Source organism: Rhinolophus sinicus, linkage group LG03 (assembly GCF_036562045.2).
Source record: "Rhinolophus sinicus isolate RSC01 linkage group LG03, ASM3656204v1, whole genome shotgun sequence".
NCBI lineage: Eukaryota > Metazoa > Chordata > Mammalia > Chiroptera > Rhinolophidae > Rhinolophus > Rhinolophus sinicus.
In genome coordinates this window covers 64,714,422-64,734,877 of record NC_133753.1, presented here as the reverse complement: position 1 = coordinate 64,734,877, position 20,456 = coordinate 64,714,422, and the positions used below count along the sequence as shown (strand labels likewise).

The 20,456-nt window shown below is 55.4% G+C and overlaps 2 protein-coding genes across 2 annotated transcripts; one reads left to right on the top strand and one right to left on the bottom strand.

Moving 5' to 3' along the window:
• The first annotated feature begins 2,179 nt into the window (after positions 1–2,179).
• Positions 2,180–5,421, top strand: INAFM2 (InaF motif containing 2). Its single transcript, XM_019725494.2, has one exon. It carries the CDS (start codon positions 2,793–2,795, stop codon positions 3,252–3,254), a length of 462 nt encoding a protein of 153 aa, XP_019581053.1. The 5' UTR covers positions 2,180–2,792; the 3' UTR covers positions 3,255–5,421.
• Positions 5,422–9,987: 4,566 nt separating this feature from the next.
• CCDC9B (coiled-coil domain containing 9B) lies at positions 9,988–18,825 on the bottom strand. Its single transcript, XM_019725493.2, is given in 13 exon segments — positions 9,988–13,746; positions 13,830–13,884; positions 14,456–14,555; positions 14,646–14,699; positions 15,273–15,331; positions 15,616–15,815; positions 16,461–16,586; positions 16,677–16,841; positions 17,401–17,508; positions 17,790–17,903; positions 18,669–18,730; positions 18,733–18,786; positions 18,789–18,825. Coding segments are annotated over 13 exon segments (1,650 nt in total). The 5' UTR covers positions 18,811–18,825; the 3' UTR covers positions 9,988–13,215.
• Between the last annotated feature and the right edge of the window lie 1,631 nt (positions 18,826–20,456).

Below are 20,456 nucleotides of genomic sequence, written 5' to 3'. Positions count from 1 at the left end.
TATTACAATTGGTCAGAACTTTCCAAAGCTGCCATAGGGAGCAGACAGGTATACCACCATGGACGGTCTTTTAACTGACACTGGAGAGTGCTCCATAGGGGTGTTGTGGAGGAGATTCTAGGGTTGTGGAGGCATTTACAAAAGATGACCTTTGGGGCCTGTTCTGTCCCCACTGTGACTTGATTCTCTGATTTCTCTGACTCTGCCTACCCTTGGAGGGGGAGAGGCACTTAGAGAAGCATATTCACTTTCGGGCCACTAGGGGGCCACTTAGTTGCCTCCAATAGGAGTATACTAATGGTTTCTTAATGGCTCAGGCACCAGGGAGATTAGGCTCAATTGTATCTGAAAGCAATTTGAGTTCCTAGGGTAAAAGACACTATGTAAATCCACATAATAAATAGGGCTTATTGATGATAGGTTAAAGAATCTGGCACTGTTTAGTTTGAGGGAAAATAGGGTAGGAGAAATTGCATAACGGCTTCAAGTATATTTATTCTTTAGTATAGAAAAGTGGCATGCTGTTTTCTGCAAGTACTGAGAACCAAGCAAGAGGAACGTTTAATTTGCAAGAGAAGAAATATAGAGTGCATTCAAGAAAGAGGATATCAGGAGGCTTGGGGTTGGCCTTACCTGGGATCTTGCAGAATAATTCACCATGGTACAGTTGGTACGATCAGTCCCGCCAGGAAAGCCAGAGAGCAGGGGAGAGAAGACAACATACAGAGGCCATTCAGGAAGATTCACTTAACAAGCCACCCTGCTCGATGGGCTCTGACTGACCTGGAAGGAGGACAAGGAAGGAGTGATTGTCTTTTCTCCTCCATCAGCCCGCAGAAGACAATATACATTCCAATTTTCCAATGTCCTTCAAATTTCTCAGAAAGTAAAAAGCCAGGCTGCTCCTGGAAATAGCATCCAGTCAACCACTGCTGGCGGCTCCCTCATACCTGGGACTCAGGCCTACGAGTGAGGGGCTGGCTGAGAGGCCTTTGGTTCCCTTGGCCATCAGCACACTCGGCTCTGATGGCCACTTGACTGCTGTGTGGCTGAGGCGGCAGGGCAGCAGTGTTGAGCAGACTTCCTCAAAAAGGGGCACAGTGTCCAGAAGCCAAAGGTTCCTGTGGAGGAGGAAGGGAAATGGGAAAGGCAGAGAGGGTCCTGCCCCACAGGGTCAGAAGCCAGGAGTCAGGCTCACATCTGCAGGGGCAGGACTGGCGCGCGGGGTTCACCCACTGAAGCCCATCAAGACCACGGTCCTTTCACCACACACACACAGGCACAGCTACACCCATCGAGACACCCAGGCGGTCCACACACCCAGCTCTGGGAACACAGGAAGTAGGATTCAAGGAGGAGGGAGTCAGAAATTCTGGAAAGCCTTGTAGAGAGGGAATGAGAAGAGAAGGCAGGAGAGAGGAGGGCGGAAGGAGCAGGAAGGCACAGGGGAAATCGGCTACTGAGATGGAGCTTGGAGGGGGGTCGTCAGAACCGACCTGAGGGAGGACAAACCTCCCACGGAAGGGACGAGGGAAGCACCACCCTGGCTCTGAGGCCCCGTGAGGATCAGAGAGGGGAAAAGCTCTGGGAGCGGCTCCACGGGTTCAGGGCAGCCCCTTGACCTGGGAGTCGGAAGCCCCAAAAAGCGGGACCTGAGACCTGTTGCAAACTTTGGCACTAGGGTGGGAGGCGAGCCTGGAAAAACAGTTGAGCACGAGGTGCTGTCCCGGAAGCTCTGTAAGCTCTGGGCAGCCTGACTGGGGGCTCTAAGAGAACGAGGAATCGGGAAGGTTTCCTCAGAGCCGCGAAGGCCTGGCGGCACCCGGAAGGGGGTTGGGATGGCGGGGAAGGGGCGCGACCAGCTGTGACCACAGTGGGATCCCAGCTCCTGGTGCTTATCTGCCTACGCCCCAGGCTCGCTAGGTGTAAAAGGGTCTGGAAGACACACCCGGAGGGTATGGGGAGCGGGGCGCTAGCCGACAGCACGAGCGTGGTATCACCACCACTCGGGGGGTAAAGTGAGGGCTGGGGGCCAAAGCCCCTGCTGCTATTCCACCTGTCACTTCAGACAGTCCTGGAAAGGAGAGGTGCCCGAGTTGACAGCTCCGCGCTCGGACCGCCCCTCCACGCCCCCCTTCCAGTCCCGCACTCCGCCCCGAACGACACGGTTCCCCTTTTAAAGAAGCGCCCAAGCTCCCACCCTCACCGAGCCAGCCCGCGCGGTGCGGCGGCGACGTTGCCCTTTTAAGGACCAGCCTCCTTTAACTCTCTCGTAGCGGGGCGTCCCGGCGGGGCTCGCGGCGCGGGACTGAAGCCCGCCTCCCAGCGCGGCACTTCCGGACCCCGGCGTCGCCCTTTTAAGAGGCAGCCCCCAGCAGCGCTCTCCCCCGCCCTTGTTGCCGGCGCGCTAGGCGGGGGAGCCCGGCTGGAGCGCAGCGCGCTGTCCGCGCGGCCACTGGAGACCAGGCGGCCGGCGGCCGGGCAGCAGGCGGCGGCGGATGGGGACGCGGAGCCGGGCGGCTGTGGCGGCTGTGGCTGTGGCGGCGGCTGGGAAGCAGCTGACGGACCGGCGGCGGCGGCGGCGCTGGCGGCGGTGACTGGTCCAGGCCCCGGCGGCAGCTGCAGCGACGCGGTGGCGGGCTGCGAGCAGGCGGCGTGAGGAGCGGCGGCGGCGGAGCGCGAAGCGGCCGGGAACCGAGGGCGCCGGGCTGCCCCTTGCTCAGTCCTCGCTGGCCGTCAGGCCCCCTCCAGCCGGGGCCGTGGAGCACCGGGGCAAAGGCCGGGGCCCCCCAATGAAGGAGCGCGACGCGGCTCCGGCCGAGCGGGGCAAGCCGGCCACCTACACCGGGGACAAGAAGGCGAAGATGGCGGCCAAGACCAACAAGAAGTGGGTCCGGCTCGCCACCGTGTTCGCCTACGTGCTCTCAGTGTCGCTGGCCGCCATCGTGCTCGCCGTCTACTACAGCCTCATCTGGCAGCCGGTGGGCGCCGGGACCTCGGGGGGAGCCGCCGGCCCGCCCCCCGGCGGCTCCAACGCCACCGGCCCGTCCGGGACTTCGGGGGCGACTGCAGCGGGGCCCAATGCCACGGGGTCGTCCAGCCGCGAGGCGCCGCGCGACGCGCCCCCGCTGCAGGCGGCGCGGCCCATGCCTCCCGAGCCCTCTGCCGACAGCCCCCTGGCCGGGCCTCTGGAGCGGCCGCGGGGTCCCGAGGAGGACGAGGAGGAAGCGGCGGCGGCGCCATGGAGTCGTTGAACCCCACCACCCCAGAGGAGGCCGGGAACCATCCTCCCCGAGCCCGGAGACTGGACTTTGCAGCAGGACGCGGCGGGGAGCCCGCGGGAGTGACCCTCAGGAAGTGAATGCCCCCTTTCCCCCGACGATCGCCGGCTCGCCCTGGGGGCGAGTGACCTGAAGCCCGATCTTCAGCCAAGGGACCACGATTCGCCAGGGACTCGGGGTTTGATCTTCCCGGGATCGTGCTGCGGCGCCAGGGCCCTGAGCCATAAGGGGGGTGGTGGGGAGGGGTGGAGGTCCCAGCACCGAACCTTTCTGCGCGGCTCGGTTCACTCTAGTGTATCCTACGTGCAGGGGTGACTCCGGCTTAACCCCCAAGACTCAGGGGAAGGAGGGAGCTGTAGGGGCTTTGAAATAAGCTGAAGCTCTCGCAAGGATGAGGGCACCAAAAGTAGTGGAGCTCAGGTACGTCAACCTAGTTGCAGTGGCCACAAATGCATTTAATTTATAGATCCCTGTATATAGTTGTTGACATATGCACTAGACGCTATAATTACATAGAACTATATATATCCTCCCACAGCCCGGGTAGCTACTGACTGATTGGGTCAAGCAAGGGCTATTTGCTGGTCCCCAAAGTGCAGCTAGCCAGAGGGCACAAACACTTTTTTCCATCACCCACTCTTTCCCCTATTCCCCTTCCTATTTCAGAAAGATAGGTTTATGACACAAAAGAGTATAATCATTCTTAGACTTATTGAAAGGACAATGGAAACCCTTAGGAGAGAAGTAGAAGCAGTTTAGAGAGGGTGCAGTGTGTACTGATCCCCTCCTCTTCCCACCCTAGTGCCCCCACCCAAGAGGTTTCCTGTTGCAGCCCTAAGTATCTGGATATGGGCCAGGGAAGAAGGAAGGGAAAGAGCAATGCCTCTGCTTCAATCCTTGACCTTCTCCTCACAGTTTTTTAGAAAGAGCAAGCTTTTGTAAGGAGAGTGACTCACAATTGTTTTATCTTTTTTTTTCCTGCTCAAGATCTTGTCTTGTTCCAGTAATCACCCTAGCCTTCCCTCTTTCCTGAACCTGCAATGACAATGTAGCCCTGTGATTAGGATAAAACCAGAGCTTTGAGCATGTTCTCTGGGTTTGAGTTGTATTATAGAGCAGTGAAGGCTAAAAGGTTCAAACTCAGGATTGTGCTTTGATAGCCAGTTAGTAGATCAGTCTTGGGAACATTAAATTGGCTTGTCTTTACCTCTCCCGGTAAACCCTACTTACATGCAGCCTATATTTTTATTGAGATGAGTAACCAAGGGAAATGACATATGTATAGCTCTGGGGCAGCAAGAATTATACGCCCTCAATTCAGATTCCATTTTCTTCTGCCACTTGCTTTTAGGCAATTGAGTGTAGGTCGTGACAAGATATCAAACCCCTTAGTGTTTCCTTTTTGGGAAATGAGGCACTTTTTTAAAAAAAGACAAACATTTATCCACCTGAGTACTGAAACAGTTTGTCTCTCCAGTTTTCTGGCCTGCACTCTAGTTATCTTTGATCCAAGTTTATAGGACAAACAGCCTTGCTTTAAGCCATGTCCTGTCTTGGGCAAGATAGCAGCTGAGCTGTCATAGCCTAGGGGCAGGCTGGTAGCACCCCCAAGGTGTCTTTGGCTGGAGAAGACTTCTGAGCAGCTTACTTGACTTTTGTCATTAGAAAGCCTCTGAGGCCTTTTTAAATTTTTGGTGGGGGTCTGGAGGAAAGAAACATAAAATGCCACTTTATAACTCCAATAATAGCCTGTGATTTATATTTATTGTGTGAATTTTTAGTCCTATATTTTAATATTTGTACATTGATCTTATTCCAAGAATCCTTTGAACTTGCAGGAGACCATCTGGGAGTCCAATCCCCTGTCCCCATCCTGACCCCTGTATTCTGGACTGTTGAATCCACTTTGGGATGGATCAAAGAGTCGAGAGAGACCACTTGTAGGTCCAGCTGCTGGCCTGACTCCCTAAAGCCTTCACTGGAATTGGGACATTAGCTCCAGCTCTAGCTGTGAACATGACCAGAGACATTATTTATAATTCAGCCATTTAAGATATACCTGTACTCAAAAAGTCTTGTATATTTTTTAAAAGTTTTATTTTTCAGGTGAACAAAAATACATTCTAAGAACTCTGTGTAAGTTGATCGTTTCTCTTTTTGAACTTCTTGGGGAAGGAGTGTAGAGGTTGGAAGAGGAAATGGTCTGAGATGTGGTAGATGGGTGGTGATGAATTAGTGTAGGAGGAAAAAGTAATTGCCCTGGTGTTTTCTGTGCCGGATGGCTTGACCGAATTGATTAGTAAGGGGTGGCAGGAATCCATCTCAGTCAGGAAGCAATGATGGGGTCGGAAGAACAGTGATATCTAGCTTTAGGTCGAAAGAAGTTCTCCTTTTACAGGGCTCTAAACAGATGCCTAGCTGAGGACGCTTAGAGATCAGTCAGCATGCGTATTAAGAATTATTACATTGAGCAGGCGAAGTGCTGAGGTGAGGATAAGCCGCCTGATAGCATAACTGTTCTCACCTTTAAACCATGGGCCCCTAGATTGCTCAAGAAGTGCTAACACTGGGAAAGACACACCGAGGAGTCTGCAGTGGTTGGTCAGAGCTTTGTCTACAGTGGAGGAGGCGAAAGAGCCAAAGGGCTGAGAGAAGCTGTAGATTGCTTCAAAGGTGAGGCTTTTTCTACCCCTAAAGCAAACAATAAAAGACGTGGGTGAAAAGCACAAATATAAGGGATTAGTTATGCTGCAAAATACATGGCAAGCAATTGAGCTCAGCTCATTATTAGACAATGCTGCCCAGTACACACCAAGGGAGAAGTCAGTGTTGGTGGGGCCCCCTGAGGCCTGCACTTCTCCAGAGCTGTTGGGGCGGGTGGCTGCTGCGCCTTTACATCACCTTGTAGTCTGCAGGGGAGCATGGAAAAAAGTCCGCCCTTTTATTTTCCTCTTCAGCCTACACAATGGCTTTCTATGAGAGGGCTTGGTAAGGCAGAGCAGAAGGGGAGGGGAAGAGTTTCGAGGCTCTTCTAGTCAGCCCCTCCTTTCTGTAGATGGTGACATGTGGCTTCTGCAGCTTTACATGGAAGCACATACAGCAGTGTGTACAGCAGGAGCCCGTTGGCTGATGCGAAGGGCATTGTTCCACAGGAACAAGGCCCAGTTGGTGGGGAACAGTGGTCAGAATGGCTTTACTTTCAGGGGTTAGAAATTAACTGCAAAATTGTCCATCAGATTTTGAGCCAGGAAGAAGTCTGTGCAAAGGGGGTTACTTTCCTGCCACTGCTTTGCACCTGCACCAGCAGAACCATTTTTAGGCGTTTGCTTATAGCAGAAGTTACTGCGTGCACCTATTTCTTCATAGCCTGAGTTTGAAGGAAGAGAGCCTCACCCGAGTATATATCATTTCTCTACCCTGTGGGTGCGGAGGTACAAGGAAGTGTTTTAAGTCTCTGAAGTTTTAAGCATAAGAAATATTTTTCTTTCGGAGAGCTCTAGATTTCCCACTTCGTATGAGACCGTTTTCTGTCTACCTTGTTTTCAGTTTTCACTTGGAAATTCTAAGATAGTGTGTTCTTTAGTTGAGTATTTATATCCTGTTTTAAAATGCTGAGTGGAGAGCATCTACTTGTTTCTACATGTTTCTTTAAGGGGAACTGAAAGGTCAGCTCTGGAGCTTTAGGGCTACCACAGCTATTTAAACGGAGAAATAATTGCCCTCCCCTTCCTGTCTGCAGAGAATGGAGGTATTTCTGGAACTGCAACGCAGTAACAAAAGGGATACAGCTGGACTTTTTTTTTTTTCTTGTTGGTCTCCCTCCATGGAGAGAGGGACCACAGTGGCTTGGGTCATTTCACAGTGCCTGGCACAGTAGTAGGTGCTCTGTGTTTGTTGATCACCTGGTCGATTACTGTGTTGGATAGAATTCTCTCTGGTGTCATTGTGGTATCACTGTCATAATCCCCTGTGAACCCACATCCATGGCCCATAATCTGGCTGAAGGGAGTGGACTGCTAAAGAGAAACCCTGCAAATCACAGCTGCCCTGGTCATTCCGGCGGCAGTCTTTTTATTTCCAAGTTGAGGGACTTGGGCTTGGCCTGCCTGTTCTTTCCAGGCACCAGAAGTCCACAGCTGTATTCCATGTGGTGCTTGATGGAGGCAGCATAGAATATGTGACCCATTCGTTGTCTCCTCTGTCCTGGCCTAATGTTGAGCTATAAATATACCTGCTCCATCGGCAGTTTTTTGGTCACATCTGTTTTACTTGCTGACATAGCCCATGGGTTTCTACTGCCAGAAAACCTACGTTATGCTCTTTGTTCCCTCCAGTAGCTAATTTTAACAATACAAAAACAAAAAACTTTTTTTTACCACACACGCAGACTCTACCAAGCTCTCCATCCTCTACGTGTAGAAACAGCCATGGCTTCCATGGTACACGTGAGCCACGTGGTCAGTAAGGAGCACCTGGACCAAACCAGTTTCTCTGTTCTGCTCTATACACGTTTGTCAAGGTGCTACTAAGGGATCAGAAAATTGCCACACAGTTCTTACCCTCAAGGAATTTATAGTCATGCCAAGAATCTAGCCTTGTTACTGCCACTTTTTCTTCAGTAATCTGTTTTTGCAATAGCTTAACAGCAATAAGAGTCCAACTTTCGTTAGTTAAATAGCAATACGATGCTGACTTTCCTTGGAATATTTTCCATAAGCCACCACCATTAATTCAAGAACTATTTATTTTAGTGCCTTCAGTGGGTCACATCAGCCTCAGAAGTCCCCAAATCAGCTTGTCCAAAAAAGCAATTATGTTGATTACCAAACATTTCCTTTTAAATATACCTCTCTGCTACCTCAGTGTTCTGAGTCACAGGTTGAGGTCTCCCCCTCGATTGTGTCCTGGAGGCCCCCTGCCCTCTGAGCTCCCTGTGGGTCAGTCTGGGCAGTGCTGTGTCACAGCCACCAGTCTCTGATCCATAAACAGCTCACACCATCGTGAGGGCCTGGATAGGAAGCAGCACATTCTTGGGAGGGACCCCTGAACTGGAAATAGGAAATAAATCTGAGGACTCAGTAATGGCACTGGTTATGGCCTTTGACCCCTCTCTTTCCTCCTAACCAAATGGGAATTCATGAGAGCAAATGGAGGTAATAGACGTGACGGGGCTTGGAGATCTTGGGAATAAAAGTATACACACAAGGTAATATATTTTCAAGGGGACGTCTGTCCCTTTGGGCAAAATTGATGCCTGGAAAGAAATGTGCAGGGGCAGGTAGTAAGCATTCTGCCAGCACGCAGACCAGCAGCTTCACTGGGAACTTGGTAGAAACACCATGTCGTAGGCGGCATCCCAGACCCACTGAATGAGGACTGGAGCTCAGCGTTGTGTTTGAACTAGTCTTTGGGGTCCTTCTGACGCACATGAAAACTTGGGAAGCACTGGCTGAGACTTTCCCTCTGATCCTTAGGTTTAGGGAATTTGTTTTGACAGTTATCGAGGGGCCCTTTGATCCTCTTTCTTGGTTGAAGCCAGCTGCCCTACTGAGGAGAGAGGACACACTGTGTCCTCAGAAGTGGTGAGAAAAGGGGGGAAAGCCTCCACTGTTGGTTGTTTCCGAGGGCTGCGGGGGAACCTGCCCGGAGAGCTTGTCTGCCAGTCGTCCCTCCGTGTCCCACAAAGGTACCGATGTGTTTGCCTCACCTCCTACCCGGGGCCTGCTGCTCCTCCAGCCAGTCCTTAAAAGGAGCAGTGGGCGCCACATTTGTTCTTTCTGGTGCCAGGTCTGGGCTGTTTCACTTCCCCGGCGTCAAGTGGAGGCTTAATGAGAGGCTGTGACGTGGGCCAGCAGACTCGTTGAGAGAAAGCAGCCTCCGTCTGGGCCTTATGCTGTCTCCTCTCATTGCCTTTCCCAGCCTTGAGCCCCCCCTCAGTGAGACTGTGTCCCCCAGTGTCAGCCCTTGTCGGGCCCCAGTGACCTTCACTCAGAGAGACGAGCTTGCGGGCTGTGTGCACACTGATAAATGGCGATAGTCAGAAAGTGGAGGGTGTCTTCTATCCTCTTGGCCCCCACCCTCACCCCCACCCCAGTTTAGACCCAAAAATAAGATACAGGGATTTTGCCCCTCTTTTTTATTGGGGGGGGGGATAGTACTGTCTTGTTACTCCTGTCCCTGAGGCCGGGGTTGGAACTGTGCCTTGTTAGGTAGCTGGAGAGCCCCTGCTTCCAGAGATCTCCACTTACCCATCCCTTGACCATAAGAAAATACTGTCATGCTGCTCCTTTGGGTGACAAAACTTAACACAAGGCGTCATGAAGAAAACTCCATCAAGGAGTTTGTTTGGGGGGGAAATAGTAAAGAAGCAAAAACTGGTGGGAGTTGATGAGATTGCTACTGATGTGAACAGAGAAAACAAGGAAACATTCTGAGCTGTGGGAGCAGTGGGTGAAGTTAGGGGCAAATGCGTAGGACATCCCTGTGGTCCCACTGGGGGGTGGTGTCAGGGCACTCCCTGTAAGAGCAGGGTTACTTCCTGATGCTTTGACTCCACGAGACTCCCTGGGATTAAAGCTGCTCACTGACCTAGAAGGCTGGTAAACTTTGCAACTCATCCTTTGTTTCCCGGATAGTGTACTGACCCCAGTGAAGATGAGACTAGAGGAGAAGATAAGGAAAAAACAGGAAACCAAATAGACAGCGATCACACCAAACAGCTACTTCATTTATTCAACAAATATTTACTAAGTGCCTTCTGGGTGCCAGGCTACTGTTAATAGAGTGCCTACTGTGTGTCAGGTACATTTTGCATACTCTTGTCTTTAATTTTCTGAACAACCCTTTATGGTAGGTTTTACTAGATCCACGTTGCAGATAAGAAAACTGTGGCTTTTAGAGGTTAAAGTAGACCGAGTTCACCCAGCCAGCAGATAGCAAGCAGTCCTAGCATTCAGATTCAGTCTGTCGGATTCAAAGGCCCATGTTTGTTTCATTCTGCCGTGCTGCCTGTCATCAAAAACAATCCCTCCCTTGCAATATGGCCTGCTGCTCCTCTCTGCAAGGTGATCTGGGCCCAGGACGGGGTCCCGCCTCTTCTGCCCTCCTTGTTTTGAGGCCTGAGGTAAAGCTGTCATCTCCCCACTGGTTTGCGGCTGTCTTGTTTGCCCTCCCTTCTCAGCTCCTCTAGCTCTGTGCCTGGGTTCCTGACAGCTGTGTCTCATGAAGAAGTCCCCACCTTTAAAGAGTAATCTGGTCTGTTGGTTGGAGAGGAGAAGGGCTCCAAGGGGAAGGCTGCCAGGCCTTTAAACAAAGGAGCAGGGAAGAGAGAGGTGGCTTCCATGACCCCAAGGCTTGTGGAGGGGTGTCGAACCACGTTTCCCTCCTGCTCCATAGCTGGTTCCATCCCAGAGCAGAAGGGGTGGCCCCCATAACTGCTGGTTCCCTTGATCCTGAGGGGCTCCCCTTTTTTGAGAAAAGCCCTGTAATACTTGCCTTGCCCTACTCTCTTCCTCTACTGACGACATCCTGTGCCAATCTCCATCCTCTGCAGCCCCTCGTGAATCCCATGTCATCCTTTCTCCGAACATCGAGAAGGACAGAAGCCCTCCCTCTCCATAGCCCTCCTGCCCAACTTTCTCTCCTGCTTAGGTCCTATCATGAGGCTGAAACAGAATGCTGCCTGAATTCTACGTCCCCGTCCCATAGTCACACATGCCTGGGCACATGACCTTGAACGAAGGTACAGCTATACAGTTGGCAGTATTAGGGGTTGGAAGCCGTTTATGAATCCTAGAATTCAAATTCTTAATCACAGTTATTTCTGAGACATATGCATTCAAGGGCTCTGCCTGAACCTGCTCTACCCCAGCTCCATCCTTTGGGAGACTTGGGTTCCAGGGCCAGAGCCATGCTCCAAAGCCATATGAGTGTGACTAGAAGGCAAAAGGAAAGCTTGAGCTGGGACTCTTTCACCCTTTGCCTATTCGCGTCTCACAGGGGTTCCTCCCATACACATAGGAATGTTCTCAAGCCTTTCCAAAATCCCTCTTAGCAGCCCCATGCCCACATCTGCCCGCTTCCACCTCATCCCATTCCCGCCCAGCTTTCTCAGTCTCTTCTACAGGAAGTTGGTACCACCACTCACTGGCCTATCAAGCATCTTCCCAGGTGCCTCAGCTTCCCACCCAGCTCTGAAGCCAGGAAGTTCCCACGCACAGGGGCACCCCCCCCCCCACAGCCAGCAACCGGCGAGGAGTCTAGAGACCACCTTTGCCCCCGCCTTCCCACATGCCAGTCCATACGCTTGCTACTCAAAGGGTGGCCAGCAGCGGCGTAGGCGGCCGGGAGATGCATTAGAAATGCACACTCCCAGGCCCACCCAACACCTACTAAATTCAAATCTGCATTACTCTGCACCTTAATATGTGAGAAGCCCTGCTCTAAATCATCTGATTCCCTCCTCATGCTTCCTGAATAGAGGGGTAGAGAATGAACAAGAGCCAGTGAGGAAGCCCAGGCCGCAGCCCCACGGTGAAAGCCTCACTTTGCCAGTGGAGAAATCCTGGGGAGGATCTGGACAATCCCTAGAGAACCTAGGGGTGCTGGTGAGGTCTGGGACCCGCAGCAGAGAGGAACAACCGTGACAGGGCCAGAGAGGAGGGGAGCAGAGGGGACCAAGCAAGAGGAGATCCAGGGGGCAAAGGGTACACATGATGAGAAAGGGAGGGGGCCTGCCTTTGCGAGCAGAGGTGGGATGGCTCCCTTTGCGCTCCTACCACCATCGCCAGCCTCTGTCGGGCACCTTCAGCCAAAAACAGTTTGCTGTGCAGCCTGGATCTGCCGGATGATTAGGTTTCTTCCCTCCCTCTTGCTGGCAAAGTCACCATCGCCCACTGGCTACATTGCTGGTGTTGTGTGCTCAGGAAATGTTTGTTGAATTGAGAGGAAGCCACAGCTTATGCAGAGTCTGGATAATTCACCAGACGTGGGCCTCAGGGGAGGGGCAGTAATGGAGACTTAAGTAGGAAAGACAAGTCCTAATGTCATACTTAGCTGGAGTCGCCGTTTGTCCTCTCTGAGTCCTTGCTTTTGCCTGACCATGGTGTAGGAGGTGGTGGGGGGAGGAAGTAGGAGATGGCAGGAAATGACCCCGGGCTGCAGGGCTGTGCCCTGACCCCTATTCAGGGTACACTCGATGTCTGATCTGAGTGTAGGGGAGGGGTCCCTGGTGGTAAGCTCCCCCCCACCCCCCATACTGTGAGGAGTGGAGGCTGTCGGCTTCCCGCCCAACCTCACCCCATTACAGAGGAAGACTTTCCGGGGATCCTCCTTTTTGCAGAGACCTGAGCTCTGCTCTTCTATCCCCAGCGCAGCCCCTGCTGGCTGTGGGCTGCCTTTCTCTGGGCCTCAGCCCCCTCTTCTAGAAAGGCAGGAGGCTTTTAACTAACTGGTGAGATTCCCCTGCTCTGGCCACCCTTTGAGCCGCCTGGGTGCAAGGCAGAGGCGTGGGAAAGGGCCCAGACCTGGGCTGGCCGTGCCAGCTGCTGAGGCCGCCTGCACCTGAAGAGCTGGCAGCTGGCGCCTGGAGAGGGAGGCCAGGCCATCCAAGTGCTAAGTGCTTCTAGCCTTGCTCTTTCCCCGAGAGGGTTTGTGACCTAGGCAGCCGTGGGCCCAGGACAGGGCTCACCAGCCTCAGAGACCAGCCGTGGCACAGGAATACACCAGGGGCTGTACCCGCTGGTGGTGAAAACACGTGCATAGGGGTCTGCAAGGGCGGTGCAGTGAAGGCCAGCTCTCTGCCCTCATGTGTCACTGTGCCAGAGTTTGCCAAATTGCTCCGCCAGACTGTTTGCTACCAGCAAGCAGACGCCCACCATAAAGAAGGCTCTTGACTGTGTCCTCCCTCCACCTGTCCCCAGCCTGCTCCCCCGGCTCAGCATCTCCCTGCGGGGTCAGGGCACCCTGTCCTGCTCCTCACACCTCCTGTGCCCCTTGCCCTTTGGCTGGTTCCTCTGGGAGGCCTGCTTCGCGGTGCCAGGCCTTGGTGGGGCCCAGCCTTGCCAGACCTGCCTTCTCTGGGCTCTAGGGGCCCTGCTCCTCTTTGTGGCTCAGAGCAAGTCTGGGCTTCTGGCTCAGCCTGGGGAGTGTTCCACCCCAAGGGCTGCTCCGAGCCATCCGGCCAGGACACAGGGCTGTCCTGGGCCCCAGGCCCTGGACTGGGAACACACACGCTCTTCCCAGGCCCAGGACTGCTGGGGCCTCCTAGAGAGAGGTCAAGGGGAACCAAGTCCATGTTTTGCGGAGAGCCAGGGACCGAACTGGCTGTTGAAGCTCCTGAACCCGCTTGTGACCCCTCTGGCGTTGCCGGGATACTCGGGGTACTCGGGGGTCTGCCCTGCTCCATCCTGCTCTGCGTCTGTGCATGTTCCTTCCCGTTCAGAGTCTTGCTGGTGCTTTGACGTCCCTGAAACAAGACATTGGCCCTGCTGGCCGGCAAATCCAGGGCTCATGTCCCTCACCCGGCCCACCCTCTGTCCAGGCACCCACCTCCTGGCTCTCTACCTCCTGCTTGTCTTCCTTTGTCTTGCAGCTGTCTTCCCACCTGCAGAAACACAGCACAGGGCAGGCCCTCCCCACTTCACATCCCCTGCACCACAGCCAGTGGCCCATGTTTCCCTGGGAGAAGCAACAGCCCCCGTTCTCGGGGGCCTTAGAGCCAGAATGAGGCTCCAGGATGCTTCCCTTCCAGCCCACCTTGCTCCCCAAATCCAACTGTTTCCCCTAAACACCACCTTCCTCAGCCCCATCCCAGGTCCCCCCGGCTGCTGTCTATATGGCCCTGCCTGTCGCACCATGAGTTCTGTGGGGACTCCAGGCATGTCCCTGCATGTGCTGCCTGGGAAAGGCGCCTGACTTCCCCGGGGACGTAACTGCTGTAATTATTGCCAGCTCCCTGGGCACCAGGCTCTTGCTGCCGCTGCTTTTGCTGATGGCCTCTTCCCAGATCTCATTAACTTGCCACTAGGCAGCCATCAGCCAGGAGGCAGAGGCTCCCCCTCCCCGGGGGGGTGGGCAGGGGAGGCAGAGCAGGCACCTGACCTCCCAGGGGCAAGGCAAACCAGGAAATCAGGAGCCAGGTGCCTCCCTTGATTTTGCCCCCTGCCACCTATTACCTGCGGGCTCTGCCAGTCAGCCGTTCTGTCCCCCGGGCTTTGCTGCGTGTGGCTGGTGTCACCAAGGGTCTGCTAGGTTGCCCACCCCGAATAGTACCACCTGCAAGAAATGGTCCACAAATCAAGGAGAGAAGACGGCCTTAGCAGCTCTGCTCCTGCGCCAACTCATGGGACTCCTCTCCTAACTCACCTTTGCCATCAGGGGGCAATGGTGGGGGCTGTGGCTTCCGGGGGCTTCTGGGACCTAAGCGGGACAAAGGAAATGGGGAAAGGATGGGGTGACGAAGGATCCAAAGCAGGAACACCAGTTCTTCCAGGACCAGGACACTTTGGTCCTTCCCTTGGTCCAGGTGCAGGTTTTCTGGCTCCCAAAAAGAGCCCTGACCTGGAGAGCTGGGTCCCTGTGCTTGCTTTGCCGCTCCTCGCTAAGTGTCTAGCCAGCCGCTGCAGCCCCAGCTTCCCATGTGTAGAAACTGTTACAAGAGCGGAGCTCTGGAATTCTGGGGGCCATTAATTCACAGAGCTGTTCCTACCACAGTCCAGGGGCAGAGAAAATGGGACTTTCACCCACAAGCAACCATAGCCTTCCTCATGAGCCATCTCCCCAGACCTGGGGTCAGAACCCCAGGCAGGAGCTGTGGGTTTGTAGAGTGGGCAGGGGGGACGTGGGCGAGGGAGAGGAAGGAAGATGTTCTTCCATGCTTCCTTCCAGCTCTGAAAATACATCGTAAACCAAGCAACAGAGAAAGGAGGAAGAGGGGGACGAAGGGTGAAAAAAGCCAAGGAGGGGAACAGGCTGGGGCAGGTGTTGGCTCACCCCTGGTGCTACCCGCCCTGCCCTGGCCCTCTTCCCGAGGCTTGCCGAAGTCCTGTATCCTGTGGAGACAGAGACTGGGGGTCAGGCTGCTGGTGCAGGGAGGACAGAGGCTGCAGCACGACTCATCCCGACACCCCTCTCCCAAACCCAGCTCCAGAACTGAGGGCAGCAGGGAGATGGTGGGCCCAAGAAAGATGGGGGACCCAATGTCCATATAGAGCCCTGACCCAAAAGCCACAGGGTGGCGAGGGTCCCACTAGCCCTCCAATAAGCACCCACAGTGAGCCCTACCCCAAGCCCACAAGTATGTCAGCCCAACAAGACACCCATCCCTGCCACCCACGTGGGCTTGGCCTTGTCCAGGTCCCACGGGCGGCGCCAGTCACCCTGTGCGTCTCTGTGCCGGGCGAGGCGGGCCAGGTCTATCTGTTCCCGCTCCTGCTTCCACTGGGCATAGTCCCAGCCCGCTTCCAGGGGCCCCCACACTGGCCGGTGGGGAGCTGGGCCTGGGGCCAGGCCTGCACTCCGCACTTCCCAAGCACCCTGCCAGAAGAAGACACTCAGACTACCGGGTAGAACCAGAAAGAGCCATGAGCTTGGAATGGAAATCCAGAGTCTACTAACCCCTTCCTTTCTCAAGGTTTCGATGTTCCCGTCTAGAAATTAGATACGTTCCATCTCTAATGTGCTGTTTGCCATAAGCACGGTTTTCAGCCACCTGCTAGCTGTGTCTTTGGGGCAAGTTACTTAACCTCTCTGTATATCATCTCCTCATCTGTAAAATGGGGATAATAATAGCACTTGTCCACAAGGTTGATGCAGGGGTGTGTGGCCAGACCCAGCATACAGTGACACCCAGTGGCTGGGAGCAAGAGCCAGGACTAGGGGCTGCTGCCACCTAGAGGTCATACCTGGCACATGGCCAGTCCCCTGCTCCCTCCTGGCCACACCCAAGGCCCCCACCCACTGGCCATTAGAGGTCCAGGTAGAGTAAAGGGCTGGATCACACTCTCACTGCAAGCCCCACCTAAAATGAAGAGTGCCCCAATAAAGGAAGAAGGGGTGTGAATTCTTGCTGGTGCTGCCTGGGCATGTCCCCACAGATAGGGGACATATGTGACTCAGCTTCTCAGCCTCTACCAAATGGGGACCGCCACATTCATGTCCCATCCCATCTTGAAGATGTACCTTCTGTGCAGAATCCATGTTGATGGCCTTCTGCCTGGAGGGGCTCCGGCCCAAGCCGTCTCCAGATGACCCTTCTGCCCCCTGGTTCCTTGCTCTTGTGGGCTTCTCACTTACAATCCGCTTGGCCTAGGTGAGGTGAGGATGGGCAGTATGCAGAGCTGGGGAAGAAGAGACTACCTGTCTGGTACCTGGGCTTCCCCCGTCCACCCTGCTTACCTCGGCTTTGTTTTCCATGGTCACCGCCAGCTCCACCCGCTCCTCCAGGCAGAAAGTACCAGTGACGTCCAGGAGGTCCTCCACCTCCTCATTCTCCAGCATCTCATTGGCTGCTCCCGGTCCAAGGGTGCTCCTTACCCAGTTCTGGCTGACCACCCGCTTCCCCTGCAGAATGAGGTGCTGTGCCCTCAGGCCATGTGGGCAATGCTGGGCAGGAGCTGGGGGCTGGGCTCTTTGCGTGGTTCCCCAGGCCGGGTTCCAGCCCTGGCCCTCCCTGGTATGCCCACAGAGGAGCTGACTCCACAGGGCATTCGCATGCCAGTGGCATTAGGTTATCCAGGGCCTGGGGCCACTCAGGGGCCCAAGATGCCACAGTGACTTGTCATCTCTGAGCTGGGAAATCCAGAGCACTTTGGACAGTGGGGCTTTGTCCCTCAGCCACTGTGCCTGGCATTCAGCCCCGCTTCTCTGTCCCCCTGTGGCTTGGGGTTTAGGAGTAGCCAGTGCTTTGGGGTATGGGACTAGAAAAGGGTATGAGGAGACTTCTTTTGTAGCCTTTCAGCTGTGGCCCTTTGGGGACTGGGGGACACCAATGGCCTGGGCTGCATGAGGTTGAGAGCTGGAGGGTGTGTAAGTGGGAGACACAGGGCAGGGGCAGTTGTCCTCCCCCAACACAGGCAGGACGTCCACCTCGTCACCCCACTCTGTCTCTGGGGGCGCTCACCCCAGGAGCCTGGCTGATGGTGACTGTGAGGCCATCAGGTCTGAGGAGCTCTGGTGGGGTCACAGCCATGCCCCCCTGCTCTGCCTGCCGACGGTCTTCCTGGATCTCCTGTGGGAGGGCCCTGGGTCAGCACAGGCCACGGCCCCCCAGACGCACAGACACAGACGCCAACAGGCCTACACAGAGAGACACCAGTGGGACACCAGGGGGCAAAGGCACCCCATCACAGAGTCCCCAAGACCCTCACAGAGCCTCTGAGGTGGACCACACCCACCCTCACCCTGTACCCAGGCTGAGCCTGCAGGGAGAGGCCACCACACAGGGTCTGAGGGTCAGACAGGTAGTGCCCACCCAGTCGGTCGTCCCGGCCCCTGGCACAGCCCACTCACCTGGTACCTGCGTAGTAAGGCCTGGTTCTTCTTGCGAAGGGCAACTATCCTCCGGTCCAGCTCAGCATCCTTATCTTCCTGCTTGCTCCTCGGGGACTGGGCCCCGTGAGGCCCCTGCAGAGGGCAGGGGGCCTAAGACCCTGCGTGCTGGGCCCATCCTGTACCAGGGCCCCAACTTTCCCACCCAACCAGATTCTGATCACCCAAGGAACAAACCCCAGACCAAGAGCAACAGTCACAAGAGTAGATGGCACATAGAGGGCCCCAAGCTCCCACCCCACTAGGCCTGTCTGCCCATCTCTCTGCCTCCCCAAGGGCCAGGTCAGGGCCTCATACCCAGGCCCAAAGCTCCCAGCAGTGAGCTGCCCATCCCCCGGCTCTCCAGGGAGCTCCACTGCAAGCAGAGCCTGGAATGGGAGTTATAAATGGCTCTGGCAGCAGAACCTGCTGTGACTGGGAAGTTGCCAGGGGATTCAGGAGGTCGAGGAGGGAGCTGTTTGGCTCCCAGGCCCAGAAGCACAGTAAAAAGAGAGGCCCCGGGTCTGTCCTGAGCTCCCAGGCCCTGGACCCCACTCCTCAGGCCTGTGCCCAGCTTATGGGAAAGAGCCACTCCCAGGGGCCCAGCGTCTCCAGGCCGTAAGCTGCTGGTGGTGGGGACAGAAGAGAGCCAGCTCGGCAGGCAGGCCCAGCTCCCTATCTGGCTGCAGGGTCTCTACTGTGACCAATGCCCCTGCCCAGCCCCTCCGCCCACCCGCCTAGGCACAGCCCTCTTCCTCCCAGGCCCAGCTGTCCCCAGATGCCCCCAGAGTATGGCTTCCTGCTGTCCCAACCCTCTCCTAGCCCCAAGAAGCCCTTGACCAAGGGCAAGGTGCCACTCACAGCTGAGTGCATGGCAACAGCGAGCACAGAGAGAATTCCAGAGCAGCCCCGGGGAGCCAGGGCAGGAGGGACGCTGGAGCCGCCGGAGCCGGGCCTCTGTCGGCCTCTCCCTGCCGGTTCGCTGCTCAGCACACGAGATCATGTTGTGATTACAAAAGACTCCTCTGGGCTTCTAGCCAGGAACGCTGCGGCCACTGCCCCCACCCATCCACTCTCAGAGGGCGAGGACCAAGGCACCGGCAGCCAGCTGGCCCTGCCCAACACCTCTCCCTGCCCTGCCCCAGCGTACCCAGACAGACTGACAGACCTCTCCCTGGCGGAGGACCTGGCTGCCCCAGGCCCTGCTTACCCCAAGGCCCTGTGCCTCAGCCTGGGTCTGCGCACCGGCAGATGGGCAGACAACGTATGCCTTCGTCCCTCACATTAGTAGACAAAGGCCTACAGGACACAAAGGCCTACAGGACACAGCAGGCTCCCTGGTCTGTGGGCCACCACCTCAAATGAGCCACCCCTCCCTCTCGTCACCAGCGCTGGTCTAACTAATTTGAAGGAATCAAGAAGGTCACCTGCCCTAGGCCACCAAATACTACCACATTCCTAAAATAACACCATTAGTCATTCATTCCTTTGGGTTGAACATTGTCTTCCCTGTATTTTAAAGCATAGCCACTCCCGCGAGCTTTAGCTATTCGGATCTCCCCTTGGTGTGGGGTGCTGGGCCTTCCTGCAGGGCCCTTGCCACCACTGCTCACAGCTAGCCACCAGCCTTCCCCCCTTGGGCTCCTAACTCTGGGCCCTTCCTGACCCTGCTCTCTAGGGCTGGCCTTTTCAGCCTCTCTGACCCACAGAAAGGAAGCAGGTATTCTCGGGAAAGTCTCTCCCCAAATCTTCCCTGTACAGCTAAGGCTGGTTCCTGTGCCCAGGGGAACAGCTTGCCTGGCAGTCCCACCCTGAGAACCTCTGGGACCTGAGGTTTGGGATGCTGGGAAGAAAGGCGGTGTCTGTATTAGGCACGCCTGCGATCTATTTCAGTAGTTATAGGGTCCCAATCTCTGGAACCTGAAGGGAGGGTCAGAGTTTCCTGCATTCCCCACATCCCTGATCGATCAGGCCTCAGTTTCCCTAATTCCATGCCATGACTTGTCCCCTTCTGTCTCCAGAGCAAAAAGCCCCACCGCCCTCCCAGACCAGCCCAGGCAGCCGGAAGTACAACCTCTGCACCCCTTGAGCTACCTCTTCCTGCCTGTGCTCTCCTCACCACCACATTTAGCCTCTTTGTTGGCCAGGCCTTCACTCCTGCCCCACACCCAATCTCCGCAGCCCCAGAGTTCCCATCCTGCTTGGAAAGGCCTCTGCGCTCTCTCTTCCTTTCCTGCCGGATGTTCCCACTGAGTCAGACGCATCTACTTTCCCAGCAACGTGACACACCCAGGCTCCTTGCCCTGGGCTTCTCCCTCACACACATACTTACTCCATCTTCCACCTTCTTATTGTGCTGCCGCACACACTCTACTGAGTTCCAGCAAAGCCTCTGAAGGCTAGAGGCAGAGTCTTAGTGGGGTGGCAGTCAGGCTTCCCCTCACCTGCCCACCCTGTGTTGTTAAAGCTGGGAGGCCAGCGGAGCACCAGCCTATGAGGGAGAGATGCATCTAAGACCTAATGTTCCTGTCATCTTTGGGGCCCAGGCTCCTGGATCAGGTCTGAGGAGGAGGGGTGCAGACAGAAGAGGCTGCAGGGGTGAGGCAAGGTCTGCCATCTCCCTTCCCCCTTTCATAGCCAAAGTGAGGG

What these genes read in the sequence shown, in the direction of transcription:
- INAFM2 (XM_019725494.2), top strand. Translation starts at nt 2,793, where the DNA reads ATGAAGGAGCGCGACGCGGCTCCGGCCGAGCGGGGCAAGCCGGCCACC.